This window comes from Tamandua tetradactyla, chromosome 25 (assembly GCF_023851605.1).
Source record: "Tamandua tetradactyla isolate mTamTet1 chromosome 25, mTamTet1.pri, whole genome shotgun sequence".
NCBI classification, from domain to species: Eukaryota; Metazoa; Chordata; class Mammalia; order Pilosa; family Myrmecophagidae; genus Tamandua; species Tamandua tetradactyla.
The window spans coordinates 23,228,145-23,246,941 of record NC_135351.1 but is presented as its reverse complement, the minus strand read 5'-3'; the positions used below and the strand labels follow the sequence as shown (position 1 = coordinate 23,246,941).

At 40.4% G+C, this 18,797-nt stretch overlaps 1 protein-coding gene across 3 annotated transcripts in view; it reads left to right on the top strand.

Moving 5' to 3' along the window:
- Positions 1-18,797, top strand: part of MBOAT1 (membrane bound glycerophospholipid O-acyltransferase 1) — a 117,767-nt gene that overhangs the window by 51,943 nt on the left and 47,027 nt on the right. For all 3 annotated transcript variants that reach the window (XM_077143601.1, XM_077143599.1, XM_077143602.1), the window contains exons 3-4: positions 996-1,073; positions 10,741-10,836. In XM_077143601.1, the coding sequence (XP_076999716.1) occupies positions 996-1,073; positions 10,741-10,836 (174 nt within the window). The remainder of the gene's footprint in view (positions 1-995; positions 1,074-10,740; positions 10,837-18,797) is intronic.

Here is an 18,797-nt window from a genome sequence, read left to right as displayed (position 1 = left end):
CTTCCCAAGGTAAATACCCAATTTTTACTCTTAATGTAAAGTAATGGTGAAATTGTAGCAATCTCCATTTACTGTGAGAACTGGGAAACAATAAACTGACTCCTCATTAGAAGTCAATATAGTAAAGTTTTTCCCAAAATTCTCCCTTGGCCGTGTGGGTGGGACGCTATTAGGCTTTGTATTTCCCTCCCCAAGGAACCTGTTCTAGTAGTTGTGGACATTGGCATATTTCTTGTGTTCCTTTTGGGGCAGAGGGCGCTCATCACGCAGTGAGCAGAGCGCTGGGTTGGGTTCAGGTCCAGGGGACCGGGACTCTCTGACAGGGACGTCCGAGGGTTGGGCTCTCCTGCACGTGCGCAGCTCGGCAACCGCAGATGGCGCCACTTCTTGGGGAAGATGTTTTAAGGCCAGTGTTTCTAGAAGAATGACTTCTAGAAATGCGTGGTCTGGGAAGAAGGGGGAGCATTTCTCTCTCTCTCTCTCTCTCTCTTTTTTTGAGTGCATGTCTGGGAAAACGGGGGAGCATTTTGAGTCAGCCACCAGGTAAAAGCCTTATTCCTGGATAAAGTCCCAAAGAAAGAACTCCTGTCTTCTAGATTCCCAATTGTGTGTGTGTGTGTGTGTGTGTGTGTAGACACACACACACATACACACACACACATATAACATATGTATTCCTTTTATGGATCTCTGACATTGTTACCACTGTAGTCGACAGGCTATTTCATCATTTCTTCATGTCATTTCAAGGTATACTATAGTGTCTTCATTACATAGAACAAAAACACTTGATTTATTTTTCTCTTGCACAAGGTATAATTGACCACTTGCTTTTTTTTGGCAGGGGTGGGGGTGGATGGTGTAGCTGGGGTAGGCAGTATGGATGGTCAGTACATATGTTAGCACGAAATATATCAGTGGTCCCCACCACTGTGCTTTTTTGTTGTTGTTGTTTTTATTTTTTATGACTTTTTTTATACTGTTGTGTCTTAAAGGTACTCCATACATCTTTTTGTGCTGGTGTTAATGTGCTATGGGATCATGATCACTGCAAGCATATCCAATATTCACAGGTAAGATCCTGGGGACAAATAGTGTAATGTGAGTCTGTTGTAGTCTTTGAATATATTCCCTGGGTAAAAGAGGAGCTTCCCATTTTCCCTAGTGGCAAATACTAAGTTCTCTAGAATATCACTAGATCCTCCTAGGATGGATGGGAAAGGCTGGGAATCTTTAGAGAAGAATAAGAATGTTAATTAACACAATAGTTTTCCTTTCTATGAGCACCAATATTTCACTTTTTAGAGGATGCTGCTCTTGTTACTTATAATACATGTCTGGTTTTCACAGGAAAATATTTTTGAATGCTTTTAAGTTTTATAGTTATTCAGCTTAGTATCCAAATGACCTGTGAACATTTTTGAATTCCAGTCATCCCTTTTCTAAGTGCCCTCCTTGAAATGAGGGGATAGTGTCATTCTTTCCAGAAGGGAAATAGGAAATCCATATTTCTAATTTGGAAAGAATGCCTTTTGGAAAGGTTTCATGTTAGGACAAAATGCTTAGAAGACCTTTTTTTTTTGGTGGAGGATGAGGGTGGCGGTGGTAGAAATGCTTGTTTTTTTCCCCCCTGAACTTGATTTGGAGTGAAAGAACAGTTAAATGATTAATAGAAATGTTGTTGCATCTGTACACACATTTTCAATGACCTTAGAACTGTAATTTCTCAGCTCTCCCCTTACTTGAAAAATGGCTGTGGTCCATTTTTTGGAGGATCAACAACTTCCATGCACACGCACTCCATGCCAGGTCCAGGTTCTCTGTGTTAGTGTCCAGCCGGGAGTGCAATGCTTGCTGCAGGAGTGAGAAGCCCCAGCCCGGCAGAGCTGCACATTTTGCAAACTGGCTGTGACTATCTGCAGAAATACCGTGTCTGTGGAGGGCTGTGTCCTAAGACCAAGAAGAAAGATGCCAAAACGAGCTCTTTCCCTCCTTCTTTGCTTGCGTGTTGCCAGTATTACAAAAGAGGGAGTGGATGGGATGTAATATAAATTAAAAGAAGGAAAAATTCCAAAGTTGTTTCCTGTTGATGGAGAGCTGGAGCCCTGTGCTGGAGTCAGGAATTCTGGCCGCTCCTGGCTCAGATGAGTCGCTCAGCTTCTCTATGCAACACTTTTTCCGTGAAAACCACTTAACGTAGTGTGTGGACTTTAAAGTAATTGAAACCTAAGGTTCTGGTCAAGGCCAGATTTTGTGACTTTTTGAACATATTAAGCCCAAGGAGTGAACTGTTCTCTCTGCTTCTCTGAGTCAGATGTAAGAATTGTGTTGATATGGCAGAAAAAGGAGGGGAGGATTAATGCTTGTCGCCATGTGGAACTGACCCATTTTTGAACTGGTTGTTGTTATTCTGGGTTTATTTCAAGGGGTGCCACCTCTATTTCCTTCCCAAACCACTATTTTGGGGAGAAGCCACAGTCAGTAATTTATCAGACATACACCAACTGGAGCAGATTAGAGTTTATATCTCCTAGGGCAGAAGGCTGCCTATGAAATCGTGATGATGTGGTTATTATTTCTGGAGAACTTTCTTTGTGTCAGGTAATAAGCCGAGCTCATTTTAATGTATTTTTTTTCATTGTATAGTATAACATATATGCAAAGCAAAGAAATAAAAAAAGCAATAGTTTTCAAAGCACTCTTCATCAAGTGGTTACAGGCCAGGTCCCAGAGTTTGTCATGGGCTACCATACGAACCCTCATAGTTTTCCTTCTAGCTGCTCCAGAATATAGGAGGCCAGAGGGCTTAAATACTTTATCATTATCACAATTGACTTTTTTTGTGAACGATAACATATATACAAAAAAGCTGTAAATAAAGCACAGCACCACAGGTAGTTGTAGAACATAATTCAGACTTTGACATAGGCTACAATATCACAATTTTAAGTTTTTACTTCTAGCTGCTCTAAAATACTGGAGACTAAAAGAGATATCAATTTAATGATTCAGAATTCATATTCATTTGTTAACTCCTAACTTCTATGTATAACTCTACCATTAACTTTGATCTTTCCATACCTTTCTTTGTGGTTGTTTGGGCTATGGAAATTCTAAAATTTTGATATTAGAAGGGTCAGTCACTAATATGGGATAGGGAGATGGAACTATCTGATGTTCTGGAGAGGTGGGGCTAGGTTTCAGGACTTACCTGGACCAGGGACCCATCTGGAGGTTGTAGGGTTCTGGAAACTTACTCTAGTGCCTGGGACCCTGGTGGAATCTTATATAGTGCCCTAGGTGTTCTTTAGGATTGGCTGGAATGATCCTGGTTGGGGGTTAGCAGGTTATGATAGGTAGCAAGTGCTGACTGAAGCTTGCGTAACAGCAACCTCCAGAGTAGCTTCTCAACTCTATTTGAACCCTCTCTGCCACTGATACTTTATTAATTACAGTTCTTTCCCCCCTTCTGGTCAGGATGGAATTGTTGATTCCATGGTGCCAGGTCTGGATTCATCCCTGAAAATCATCTCCCACACTGCCAGGGAGATTTTCACCCCTGGATGTCATGTCCCACATAGGATGGAGGGCAATGATTTCACTTGCAGAGTTGGGCTTAGAGAGAGTGGGGCAACATCTGAGCAACAACAGAGGTCCTCCAGAAGGAACTCTTAGGCATGCCTATAGGTAGTCTAAGCTTCTCCACTACTTACATAAACGTCACAAGCGTAAGCTTCATGATCAAGAGTATGGCCTATTGATTTGGTTGTCCCTAAAGTTTGACACAGTATCAGGAGATCCCTGATGGTAAGGTTTAATAGTTCCATATTATTTCTCCCCTCCCTCAGGGAACTTTGTCAATACTTACTGATTATCTGCTTAATATACTCTAGGATGGTTCCAGGCATTACAATAATTGATACAGGAATAAAGGACCTCTTTTTTATTCTGTGCTTCCTATGTTTCAGTTGTTCAAATGACCTATACAGATAGGTTGAATTAGATTATGCACTACAGAAAATTTCAGTTCCAGATCAAATAAAACTTTCTTCCATTGGTCCCAAAGAATATGTGTGGTTCTAAAATATAGACACTGTCTTCCTTACCCCTGTGTTTTGAATTACTTTAACCCCAACCTGTTCGGCTTCATTCTTATCTCTATGTATCAGGTTATGTATATATAAAACAGCCTCTCAAAATCCAGAAATAATGATCACCACTCTGGACTTAATGTGTCTGCTCAACTTACAATCTAGGACCCTGTTTCCTTATAAGCATTTTCTAAAGGACACCATACCATTTTTGTTTTTTTGTTTCTGGCTTATTTTGTCTCACCAAATGCCTCACATGTTCATTCATATCATTACATGCCTCACAATATTGTTCCTTTCTGTAGCAGCACAACTTTCATTCATAAGTATATACCATCGTTCACCAATCTGCTTCAGCCTTCAGCCACCTGCATTCATCAGGCATCATGTAGAGGGCCCAAAGTCCACAGTCCATCGACATTCTGAATTTTAGATAATTTCATTGTTCCCAAGAGACAGAAAACCAATAAACGTACCATCACCAAATAAGAGACCTCTCCTCTTAATTCTTGTCCCTCCCCCCGTTATTTACCTCTGCTGTTGCTGTGGTAGTGCTGATGGTTTCCTTTTGAACATAGCTCGTGACATGCAATAGCAGGTTTCCTCATGTACCCTGGACTTAAACACTGTTTATACAAGAATCATATCTTTGAAGTAATTCTTATGAGAACTCATTCGTATTTCTAGTGTGAGTCAGTGGGACACTTAGGTCTATATAGCCCGTTTAAATCTTGTTCATCTTCAATATGGTAATATTACTTCCAGACTCCTTCGAGAATCATCTTCACTCCTATCTATTCCCTTACATTGGAGTTCAACCTCATTAGCTAGCAGTTCACCCATCTCTAGCTTCTATGTATCTCTAAGTCCCCTATATTCTGTATTATAAGTCTCTGATTTTACCTTTGTACTTGTCATAAAAGTGGAATTATACAGTATCTATCCTTTTGTGTCTGGCTAATTTTGCTCAGCATTATGTCCTCAAGGCTCATCCTCTTGTCATGTGCTTCAGGATGTCATTTTGTCTTACTGCTGCCTAATATTCCATCGTATATATATATATATATATCACATTTGTTGATCCACTCATCTGTTGATGGGCATTTGGTTTGTTTCTGTCTTTCAGTGATTGTGAATAATTCTGCTATGAACATTGATGTGCAAATGTCTGTTTTTGTCATTGCTTTCAACTCTTCTGGGTATTATACCAAGTAGTGCGATTGCTGGGTCATAAGGCAACTGAATATTTAGTTTCCTAAGAAACCACTAAACAGTCTTTCATAGTGGCTGCACCATTATACATTCTCACCAGCAGTGTGTAAGTGTCCCAGTTTCTCCATATCCTCTCCAACATTTATAGTTTCCTGTTTGTTTAATAGCAGCCATTATTATAGGTATGAGGTGGTATCTCATTGTAGCCTTGATCTGCATTTCCCTTATAGCCAGTGAAAATGAACATCTCTTTGTGTGCTTCTGAGCCATCTGTATTTGCTCTTCAGAAAAATGCTGATTAGTATCTTTAGCCCATTTTATAATTGGGTGGTTTGTTCTTTTGTTGTTGAGTTGAATGATTTCTTGGTATATACAGGAAATTAAACCTTTGTCTGATATGTGATTTCCAAATATTTTCTCCCATTGAATTGGCTGCCTCTTTACCTTTTGAGAAAGACTTTTGAGGTGCAGAAGCATTTGATTTTTGAGGAGTTCCCATTTATCTATTTTCTTTTTTTTTTCTTGTACTTTGAGTGTAAAGTTTAGAAAGCTATTTTCTATTACTAAGTCTTGAAGATGTTTCCCTACATTTTCTTCTAGAAGCTTTGTGGTGCTAGTTCTTATGTTTAGGTGTTTGATACACTTTGAGTTAACTTTTATGTAGGGTATGAGATAGGAGTCCTCTTTCATTCTCTTGGCTATTGATATCCAGTTCTTCCATGCCCAATTATTTTGTCTCAGTTCAGAGGATTTGGGGCCTTGTCAAAAATTACTTGACCATAGACTTCGTGATCTATTTCTGCCCTCTCAATTTGATTCCATTGGTCAATGCTTCTGTCATTGTGCCAGTACCATGCTGTTTGACCACTGTGGCTTTATAATAGGTTTTAAAGTTAGGGAGTTTTAATCCTCCCACTTCATTCTTCTTTTTTAGGATGCTTTTAGCTATTTGGGGACTCTTTCCCTTCTGTATGAATTTGGTAGTTAGCTTTTCCAAATCTTCAAAGTAGGTTGTTGGAATTTTGATTGGTACTGTGTTGAATGTTGTGGTAGTTAGATTCAGTTGTCAACTTGGCCAGGTGAAAGCACCTAGTTCTGTTGCTGTGGACATGAGCCAATGGTAGGTGAATCTCATCTGTTGCTAATTACATCTGCAGTTGGCTAGGAGGCGTGTCTGCTGCAATGAATGACATTTAACTTAATTGGCTTGTGCTTAAATGAGAGAACGCAATGTAGCACAGTCAGGCAGCTTGGCATTCCTCATCTCAGCACTTGCAGCTCAGCCCGGGCCCTTGGAGATGGAGAAAGAAATCACCCCGGGGAAAGTTGTTGGAACCCAGGGGCCTGGAGAGAAGACCAGCAGAGACCATCCTGTGCCTTCCACGTAAGAAAGAACCTCAGTGGAAAGTTAGCTGCCTTTCCTCTGAAGAACCAGCAAAATAAATCCCCTTTTATTAAAAGCCAATCTGTTTCTGGTGTGGTGCATTCCGGCAGCTAGCAAACTAGAACAAATGTGTAGATCAGTTTGGGGAGAATTGACATCTTAGCTATACTTAGTCTTCCTATTCAGGAGCGGGGAATGTCTTTCCACCTATTTAGATCTCCTTTGATTTCTTTTAGCAATGCTACGTAGTTTTCTGTGTACAAGTCCTTTATGTCTCTAGTCAAGTTCATTCCTAAGTATTTGATTCTTTTGATTGCTATTTTGAATGGAATTTTTTCCTTAACTGACTCCTCAGCTAGCTCATTGCTTGTGTATAGAAATGTTACTGACTTTGCACATTAATTTTATATCCTGCCATCTTGCTGAATTTGTTTATTAGCTCAAGTAACTTTGCTGTAGATTTCTTAGGATCTTCCAAGTATAATGTCATATCATCTGCAAATAATGAGAGTTTTACTTCTTCCTTTCCAGTTTGGATGTCTTTTATTTCTTTGTCCTGCCTGATTGCTCTAGCTAGAACTTCTAGCACAATGTTGAATAATAGTGGTGACAGTGGGCATCTTTGTCTTGTACCTGATCTTAGGGGGATGTCTTTCAGTCTCTCTCCATTGAGTACGATGCTGACTATCAGTTTTTCATATATTCCCTTTATCATATTGAGGCAGTTACCTTTGATTTCTATCTTTTAGAGTGTTTTTATCAGAAAAGGATGCTGAATTTTGTAGAATGTTTTTTAGCATCAATTGAGATGATCATGTGATTTGTCCCTTTTGATTTGTTAATGTGCTGTATTATGTTAACTGATTTTCTTGTGTTGAGCCATCTTTGCATTCCTGGTATAAACCTCACTTGGTCATGGTGTTTAATTCTTTTAATGTGCTGTTGGATTTGATTTGCTAACATTTATTGAGAATTTTTGCATCTGTGTTCATTAGGGGATTGGCCTGTAGTTTTCCTTTCTTATAGCATCTTTACCCAGTTTTGGTATTAAAATGATAGTAGCTTCATAAAATGAGTTAGGTAGAGTTCCTTTTTCCTTAATTTTTTGGAAAAGTTTTAGCAGGATTGGTGTTCTTTCTTTCTGGAGTGCTTGATAAAATTCCCCTGTGAAGCTATCTGGCCCTGGGCTTTTCTTTGTGGGAAGATTTTTGATGACTGATTAAATCTCTTAACTTGTGATTGATTTGTTGACATCTTCTATTTCTTTCTGAGTCATTGTAGCTCGTTTATGTGTCTCCAGGAATTTGTCCATTTCATTTAAGTTGTCTAGTTTGTTGGCATATAGTTGTTCATAGAATCCTCTTATGATTTCTTTTATTTCTTCAGGGTCTGTGATAATGCACCCCTTCTCATTTCTTATTTTGTTTATTCTTTTTAATGTATTACTTCACTTTTTTTTTAACATGGCAGGCACTGGAAATCAAACCCAGGTCTCCAGCACGGCAGGCCAGAGCTCTGCCACTGAGCTATCATTGCCCGTCCATTCACTATTTTTAATATGTAGAAAGTATTATTTAAGTTATCGTTTAATATCATCATATGATTTAATATTTCATTTCATAGATTCACCTATTTCTAGGAAAGTTCTATGAGATATAGGTGTTTTGTTTTTCCAAGATGAAGAAATGAAAGCTGGAAAGCTCCATGGATTTTCACAAAGTGAACACACCCATGTAGACACCACCCAAAAATGAGGCTACCACCAGCACTGATGTCCCAGAATTTACCACACCCTTCCTTCCTAAAATAACCACTGTCCCAAAGTCCCAGACTACAGATTTGAACTCTTATTGGCCTCTCTCCAGAATAGACACTCTCTCTACCTCTCCTAGCTTCATTAGATCTTTCAGAATTGTCCTGGATGCAGGTATCACTCTGTTGTATTGGGAATCAGCAGTTGGCAGCATCCTTGGTAGGTGGGGTCTTCCAACAACAATTGAATTGAACCCACTTTTCCAATGGGCCAGAAGTAAGTGCCTGGATAGGGTAGGGATTAGCTCTTGCTGAGAACAAAGAGGAAGCATCAGGTATGACTGCTTTTGAAAGCATCCTAGAACAACTTGGGAAGAGCCTTGAAAGAATCTAGAAAGGATCCTGGAGAAATCTGGCTTTTGAGCCTGCTTTGTGCCTCTATGTTGACCTTCATGAAGGAGCTATTCATGAACAGAATAGATGCTGAAGGCCACAACGTCTTGTTTTTCCTAGTCATTTGCGTTGTTCACCTGGTTTGGAAAGGGTTAAGAATGAACCCAAGGTAGGAAAACCTTGTGTGGTGACATCCTTGTGTACAAATAATGATAAAGAGAATTTAAAGTTGTATAGTGCTTTAGAGTTAACAGAACTCCTCACATATATTACCTGGCTATCATTTGCTACCAAATGGACTTTTATTATTATTTTTATCTAATCTTCTTGAATTATTTTAGTCTCACTAAGAGAGAATCTAGTTCTGTTTGTGAATATAGTTCATGAAGGTTAATTTAGTCTTTGTGAGTTATTTTAGTGCTATTTGTGAACTTCAATATAATTTAATATCCAAGTATACAGCTTCCTTGTTTTATGACACATGTTTAGAAGTCACACCTTCTGAATTAATGCCTGTATCTGATGACTTCCTGAATCATTTAGAATGTTTAATGTATTCTTTTCAGTTTGTTTCAACTAACGGTAACAAGCCCCTCCTATGGGTGAAGGGTTGGGTCTACTCAAGTTCACTTTGATTTGTGCAGATAGACCCATACATAAATAATTTTAATATTATCATTACTTATAATAGCTTGTAGTACTAGAGAAATACAGTCAAGGGAACAAGTGATTGTGATTAAGCCAAGAGGTGATAATGAGCTCTCAAGAGGTGATAATGAGCTGAGCCTAACCTGATGAGTAGAAAGTTTCCATATTATCCCATATATGGGTGAAAAAAGAAGTTCCAGATAGAGGGAGGAGCATGCAGGAAGGTGTCTGGTATGAAAATACAGGACATAGAGTGAAAAGTGAGCAGTCCGGTGTGGTTTGAACATTTGGTGGACATGGAGCATGGCTGGAGTTGAATCCAGAGTGATATGAGAAAAGTAGCAAATGAAGCACCTTGCAGGCTGTGTTCAGGAGTTTTGATTTGACTTCATAGGGAGATCTATTGGTTCTCTTTTAAGAAGAGTAACATCCATTTAGTTGTTTATTCATTCAGTACATAGTAGGTAGATATGGTGAACAAGATACATGGCACCATCTTGCTTTCATGTAACCTACCCTCTACTAAAGGGGACAATAATCAGTATCACATATGTGTATGTGTGTGTGCAGTGCTCATTTATATAAATCATGAGGAGGTGTGGGCAGACCTTCCTGAAGGAAGCCAGGGAATAAAATAAATGGGTAGGTGGTACCCGAAGCTCCATCATGGAGAGGAAGTATCCTGAGCTGAGGCTAGGGGATGCTAGAAACTAAGAATTAGGTGGAAGGAGCCTTAGAAGAATTCGCCAGAGAAGTGGGAAGAAAACCAGGAGAACGGAAGCTAGGGAAACAAAATCTTTCAAAAGGGGGGAGGTCAGCAGTATGATGATGGTGATTTGTATTTTATAAGGATCACCACGTGAACGTGATGGTTGCACCATGTGCAAGACCTTATAGATCTGTGGTTCTCAATCCCTGGATGCACAGTAGAATTACCGCTGCCAGCTGCACTCCATAAGAGTGAGACCAGAATATCTCAGAGCGGGTCCCAGGCATCTGTAGTATGTAAAGCAATCAGGTGATTCCATTATGCTGCCAGGTTGAAGAACCACTGCAGTGGTCCAGTGAGAACAAATGAAAGGCTGAACTAGAGCTGTGAAGGAGGCAGGGAAAGTGAGAGAGGGGATGGAATGGGTTGTAGATAGACCAGATAGGACTTAGTGACCACTTGCATGAAGGGGTGAGGGAGAGGAAGAGAAAATTTATTAAAAACATTGTTGAAATGCACCATAATCTGACAATCTTTATTTTTCATTTCAGATACTCCTTTTTTGTAGCAATGGGATATCTTACAATATGCCATATCAGTCGGATATACATATTCCACTACGGAATTCTCACTACAGATTTTTCTGGGTAAGTATCTAAATTGGGGGGTTTCGGGCTACTGACTTTGACTCAGTCTTTGGGGGTCTAGAAATATGTAGCCTGTGCATAAGAATCATTCATTGGTTGCTGGTAAATCGGTTGGTAAGACATTGTACTGATAAGGGTTAAAGATTTGATTGCTTTGTAGGACTCTTCGTTCTGCTATGCTCTTAGGCAGGGGTTGCAAATTCCAGCTCACGGACCCTTTCAGCACTGCCACCTATATTTGTAAATGGTTTTATTGGAACACAGCCATGCACTTATTTGTTTCCATATTGTTTGTGGCTGCTTTTGCACAACCATGGCAGGGCTTAGTAGTTGCAATAGAGAATTGTGGCCTACAAAGCCTACAATATTTACTGTCTGACTCTTTACATAATAAATTTGCCAACCCATGTTGTAAGGTTGGTGGTCCTCTATTGTGAGTAATTAATCCAGAAATAAGCCCATCCCAGCTGAGAAATAGCTGCTGCCCTAACCCCCTGGCTGCCCCAGGCCTTCCTTCCAGATCCCCTAGGCCTCCAGCAAGGGTCTTCCTACCAGTTGTAGATATTTTGCTTATCACGCCGACCTGAACCTGGTAGGCCACCCCTCTCCTGATGGGCCACCTGGTGAAGACTGTGGGTGGATCATTGTAAATTCTAAGCCCTTTTGATGTTAGTTCAGGAACAACTTTGAGAAATGGACACTAAACCAGAGTTTTGCCTGGTCACGCTTTGTGTTTTATCTACATTACTTGGGAGTTGGGTTCTGTTCTCTGCAGACTCTCTAAGTGTGTCCAAATGGAAGCCAGACCCCATCTCTAGTTCATCCCCCTCCATCTGTATTGCATTCCATTTGCTGAGTGGTTGTGGAAGAGACAATGAAATTAAGGAATTAGACGGCACAGCCCATATCTGTGAACATTGCAAGTTGTAAAACTAAACTACGCTATCATGAAAATGCTCAGGAAGGCAAAAAGAGTTACTTTGGGCCACAGGGACATTTAAAAAAAATATATCACCACATTTTTTTTCATTGTGGTAAAATATATGTGACATAAGAGTGACCATTTTATAATATGGTATAATATGACATTAAGTACATTCACAATATTGTGGAACAGTTACCACTATTTATTTCCAGAACATTTTCATCATCCCAGAAGGGACACAGGGACTGCATTTTTGTGGTCATAGGTTGGTCCTGGGCTGGCTTTATTGTGCATCAATTCTTATCCTTAGACTTTGTTTACTAGTTTCTCTTCCAGTTGTCCCCCCTCTGTGTTCCTCTCCCCTCAGATTGTGGAACACGGTTTCTTGATTTTTCTGAAGAAGTTCAGAAACTTCCATTTTATTTTTTCATGCTATGTGTTGCTAGTAAAATATGGAAAATATAGGAAGCAACTCAGATTACAAAATAAGTAGGAAAGTGTATCATTCAGAGTAATCTGGATGGATGGATAGATGGATTTTACAAAAGTGGCAAAATGTTTAAAGTTGGTAGATCTGGGTATCTAGATGGGGGTATGCTGGAATTCTCTGGGTTTTATGTTATATTTGCATCTGTAAAGTTTGAAGTTATTTCAAAATAAAAAGTTAAAAAAGTAGTCTTCAGTTGATGATCATAATTGTAGCCTAGAGCTTAATCAACATAACTTCATGTTTAGATTTCACCCTAAAACTGGAAGAGTTCCTGACATTTAGGAGGTGGTCAGTAAATGAATGAAATAAGTGCTGTAGTATTTTCCAGTCTATTTTTCAATGTTCCCAGGAGCTTCATACTTATTAAATAGCCCTTCCAGCCATATTTAGTTGGGGTATTGAAGAAAAACTTTAACCTTTAGCCCAAAGTAGAACTATTACCTGTTTCTCTTCTGTGTCAGCTTCTCTTTTTAAGGCAGGAGATGTGCATTGATTCATTCATCTCTGCGATAATTTTTGAGTCCCCAGCGTGCTAGGCACAGTGCTGGGTGCTGGGTGCTGTCTGGGCAGAGGGAACGGCTCTGTAAGAGCACAGAGTTTTGAAACGGTGTCTGTGGAGGTCCCTGAAAACCACCTTCCTCTCCTGCCACCCACAGCCACAGGCAGCAGGTCCATTTTGGCAGCTGGGCTGTCACCAGACTCCATCCATGACTCTTCACACCTGCCGTCACCACTCTGGCCCACCATCTGCTGCAGTGCCTTCCTACTGGTTGTCCTTCCCCCTGCCTTGCCCCTTCTCCAGTCTGGGTTCTTTCTACCCACCAGAATGAGGTTTAAAGATGTACAGGAGGTAATGATATGGACCGGTCAGACTCTGCTTCATTTCCCATCCCACACGTCATATGGCAGCCATGCAGAGGCCTTTGTGGTCTGCACACGGACGCAGGTCCGCGGTCCTTATGCCTTGCCCGTTCCTTTCATTAGAAGGCCTTTTCCATTTTGGCCAATGTGGGACACTCATTTTTCAAAACCCAGCTCAAAGGTCACTTCTTTACAGAGCTTTCACTGATGGTCCCTCGCTCTGTGAGTTGGTTGCTGCATTTTGGACCTTATGTGACAGGACCTTATATGACTTTGACTTGATGGTGGTGCCCTTTGCCTGTGAATCCTGCTTACCAAGTACCTGGCACAGGGTATGTTATTAGCTGGAGGCTATGGGCACTGCCGCCCCAGTCAGTTGCGTTGTATGCTTGTGTAGAGTCAAATATATTGACTCCCCAACTTATTTATTCCTGTTGTGCTTGTATATAAGCTGACTAAGTGTGGATGTGAAAGGCAACGTAGTGGTTTCTCCAAAGCTAGTTTGGAAACTACCAAAGCAAGTTTATTACATTAAAAATGATTGCTATGGGGCGGGCCGTGGTGGTGCAGTGGCAGAGTTCTCACCTGCCATGGTGGAGACCTGGGTTTCATTCCCGGTGCCTGCCTTCCAAAAAAAAAAAAAAAGAATTGCTATGGAATTAGAAGTAGGTGTGACTACTGGAAATATAGGGGGAGGGGAGTGGAAATCATAAAAAAAAAATTAAGGATTCTTCATTCAGATTGCTTTGCAAACATCTTGAATTTCATTTACCTTCTTAGTCCACATTAGAAGAGATGACTCTGTAGATAGTAGATGGATTGATTTAAGAGCCATGCTGTCATTCAGCAGTTCCACACGCCAAGCAAACGCCTTGGACCTGCATCCAAAGGTTTGTTCCTTTGTTCATTCATTCATTCATTCATCGATACTGCAGACACTGACTGAGTGAGGAACCCTGTATATGCTAGGCGTGGTTCCACAAGACAAGAGTGAGCAAAGACTGTGGAATGAATGAAGTTACTGATTTTAAGTTCCTCTAGGAAATTAACATGTGAACATTTCATTGCTTTATAACCCCATACCTTTTGATAACTCTCCTGCTCCTGACAGTGCAGGGTGAGGGCAGCTCTGTTTTGCTAATCTATATTGCTGGCTCTGCTCACACCCTGCTGCCATGATGTATTGACATGACTCTTCTCTCCTGGAGATCCAGGGGCCAAAGTCCTCTGCATTGGGCAGGAGCTTCCGGCTGCTGATAAATGAGGAGGCAAAGAAGCTGGTGTGAGCCTCAGTGGGAAGTGTTTTCACCTGCAGATTCGAGAGCAGCCTCCAAGTTCGGAGTGAACCAGCTGTGAGAGAATCATCAGTCTCTGCCTGAGAGAGTGGAGGGCCAGGGCTGTCTTTGGGGTAGAGCAGGACCCAGCTAAGGCAATGGTTCTCAGACCCCATGTCTGGAGACATTTCTGGTTGTTGGGATTGGAAGCGGAGAGGGGGCAGGTGTTTGCTAGTGGCATCTTGTAGGTAGAGGCCAAGGGTGATGCTTAATATCGTCCAGTGCATGGGAGAGATGTCAAGAGTGCTGGGACTGAGGAATGCTAAGCTAAGAAAAGAGGTGGAGGAACATTTATGAGAAAAGGGTGAGGATGGAGGAGAGATCGTGTCCAGTCCATTATCACCCAGAGGACAGAGGCCTTGGGGGAAATGGGGGAGAGATGAGCAGTGAAAGGACTCACCAGTGTGAGGAGCTGTACACAGAGCAGAGAAAGGGCATTTTAACTTGGTCACACCTGGCTTCAGAGCCTGCCCCATTGCAAGTGTAGAAGCTTGAGTGATCAACTCAGCATGTCTCACAGTACCCCATCTCCTCTTCCGTGAAGTGGATATAGTAATGTTTAGTTACTTTCTTTTCTTTGCCATTGGCCCTTCCATTTATTTTATTCATGCAGCCATAAGCTCATCTTTACTTTGCTTTAAGTATAATCTGAATTGTGGACAGTGACTGCAAGAAAAGATAAAGCTCATTTGTGGAAAACAGTACTGTGATTTTTTTTTTTCCTAGTACTGTGCTTTTGAAATGCAGATTTTGGATTTGACAGCAGGGTTTCTGAAATCAGTTCCCATCACCCTCACTTTCAACAGCATGGCCTTGATACATTTTCTCAAGTGATGTTTATTCTCTGCCATTTTTTGGATCATCCTCATATTAAGAAATCCATGATGTTGCACATAAAACCATAGAATGTTATAACTAGAAAGGATATTTTTAAGACACAATGAAAAATGTCTGCCTCCTGTAAATCCAGAACACTTTAGTTCTCTAATTGGTGAGTGACCATATTATCCCGTTACCACAGAGTATGGTCTTTTTTCCCCCCTTTAATTACAGATCATTTTTAAGAGGCAGCATTTTTCCCCTCCCTCCCTAACTGAGCAGTGCCTCACTGACTTAAATCTGTCTTCTTTGGATGATGTCAGATAACACAAAGGGATAGGTACATACCAACCTGAAGTTGGCAGATGTTTTCATTAGAAACCATCAGAGAGATTCCTTCCCAACGCCTCATCTCATTCCAGACATGCAGGCAACCGTGGGTTCTATTTCAGAATGGAATTGATTTAGCACGGCCATTTATTTCACTTGGAAATTCTTATTTAGGATTTTGCTGAGGGATATAGTAGTGTTTTGAAGTTAAATCTGGTGCTGTGTATTTTTTTTAAAAATTTTATAGCAGTAACATAGGTAAAGGAAACACAACAAAAATTTCCCATTTTGTCCATGTTTGAGTGTGTAGTTCAGTGACATTAGTACATTCACAGTGTTGTACAACCCTCACCACCATGCATCACTGAAACTCTTACATCATTTCATGCAGAAATTTTGTACAAATTAGGCACTAACTCTCCATCCATTCCCCTTCCTCCCAGCCCCTGGAAACCTCTAGTATACTTTGGCTCTATGAATTTTCCTATTCTATATAAGTAGAATCATTCAATATTTGTCCTTTCATCTCTGGCTTATTTTACTTAGCTTAGTGTGTTCAAGCGTCATCCGTATTGTTGCATGTATCAGAATTCCATTCCTTTTTATTGCCAAACATTATTCCATTTTATGAATATACCACGTTTTGTTTATCTGCTCATCGGTTGATGGAAAATTGGTCTGTTTCCGCCTTGTAGCTACTGTGAATACTGCTTCTTGTGAATACTGGCATACAAGTATCTGTTTGAGTCTTTGTTTTTTTAATTTTCCTGGGTAGGTACCCAGGACTAGAATTGTAGGGTCATGTGGTAATTCAGTGTTTAACTTTTTGAGGAATCCTAATGTGTTAGTTAGATTCAGTTGTCAACTTGGCCAGGTGAGCATACCTAGTTCTGTTGCTGCGACACAAGCCAATGGTACGTGAACCTCATCTGTTGCTAATTACATCTGCAGTCGGCTAGGAGGCGTGTCTCCTGCAGTGAGTGACGTTTGACTTAATTGGCTGGTGCTTAAATGAGAGAACGCAATGTAGCACAGCCTAGCAGCTCGGCATTCCTCATCTCAGCACTTGCAGCTCAGCCCAGGCCTTTGGAGATGCAGAAAGAAGTCACCCTGGGGAAAGTTGTTGGAACCCAGGGGCCTGGAGAGAAGACCAGCAGAGACCGTCCTGTACCTTCCACGTAAGAAAGAACCTCAGTGGAAAGTTAGCTGCCTTTCCTCTGAAGAACCAGCAAAATAAATCCCCTTTTATTAAAAGCCAATCCATCTCTGGTGTGTTGCATTCTGGCAGCTAGCAAACTAGAACACCTAATAAGGATTTAAGCAACCTAATATAGTAGTTGCTCTCTTTTGAGCGTGTGTACAAACTGAAGTGCTCAGGATACTTTTTCTGCTTATAAAATAAGAGCACAGGTGGAAATTGTATGGGATGGAATTTGATAGTATTTGTGTCAAGCACATATATTTTACTAATTTGGGGCAAAACATAAGTTCGCTGCACTTTAGATTATTCTGGGACTTGATTTTTATCACTCCAAAAGTAATCAAGGTTTTGTAGGTTGGACTAGTGTTAATGACAAGGTGACACTCGGAATATACTTTTATTAATGCTGCTAATACAGTTTATAGCATTGCATGTAGTTTTGAATTTCTCCGGTGTTTTGTCTGTGGATGTGAGCTATTAAAGGCACTAGAACATTTACTGTTCTCCTGGAGAGAAGTTCAACAATTGCTTGTAATAAAGCTGGTACTTGATCCCATTTACGTCTCTTTTATAGTAAATTGATTCTTCTTTTTTGCTCACAGAAGGGTGCAAATCGAGTTTTCTTCTCAGGGCATTAGCGAGAACTTTCCCTTTTCCAGGCTAGGCCAGATTCAGGCAGATAATTGCTCTCCCATCATGTTGGCAATTCAAGTTGCCCACATGTTTTTGAAAACCTTATGAAATCTCAATTCCGTGTCCTGCTAATGGGAACATTACTTGGCATGGCCCTTCTGGAAGGCCATTTAGCCATAATTTTCAAGCAAGAATTTTGAAAGTTCATGTCCTATAATAAGATACATTCTAGGCGTTGTACTACCTTAAGGAAATAAAATTTTTGCATAAACGTATTCAACCATTAACTCTGTAATAGTAAAAAACTGGAAGTGCCCTAAATGGCCAAAAAGAAGTGTATGATTAAATTACGGTACATTCATCTGAGGAACTGTGTCTCCATTAAAAGTGGTGTTTTCAAAGAATGTTTAGTGATGCTGGGAAATGTTTACAATAGGGAATAAGAACCATGAGACAAATGTATTACCATTCCACCATTTTTGTTAAATGAAGAGTGAAATGAAATAATCAACATGTTAAGACAGTGGCTCTGTCTAGGGAGCCCTTACTGGTGATCTTAATATTCATTTAACACTTTTATATTATTGTAATTATAAGGAAGAATTTAAATTTATCTGCATGCATATTAAAGGATTATGGTCAACTGCAGCAGACCTGATTGGGACACTAGCCTTTTGTGTTCACTGCCATCCTTTTATTGCAGCGTAATAAAAATATTATTTGCCTGTCCCCTTTGCTAGTGGTGAAAATCACTTTCCCTCTTGTTGCATGGATACTGTTTTTCTCTGTTGCTTTATGACATCCTGATCACCCTGCCAGCCCAGCCCAGGATATATAAATAGTTGGGTTCTGAAATATGGAAGAAAGAGATTATTTATGAAGAGACTTGTAAGAGTTGCTCATATTTATGTTTCTCCTATTCTCGATGTTTAGAGCAATAACTTGGAATTTAATTCTGAGGTCATAAGTTAAGGTTATACAGTGTTTTTGGTGGATTCTTATTAAAATGGAGAATTGGTGGTTTTTCTTGTTATTGTTGAGTGCCAAAGTACAGAGGTTTTACTTTGGTGAGATTAATGGAAAGAGTAAAAGCCCATTCTACTCTGAGAGACTGCTGATGTGGGTTTGAAGAGGATACCAGTGAACTATGAAATGAGGTCAGAGGAGTTCCCTCTACCTTCAGCTGTAGCCTCGGGAAGCCTGATAAAGCTATGGACTTCTTTTGCTGTGGCTCCTGTAGTCCTATATTTTCTTCCTGTAAGCAGGCATATATTGATAGGAGTTTTGGGGAGCATTCCTCTGAAGCTGTAGTATCCTTGTCACCCTCTGCAGTAATCCAGGGAGCAGAGGAAACAGAGGGGCCTGAAG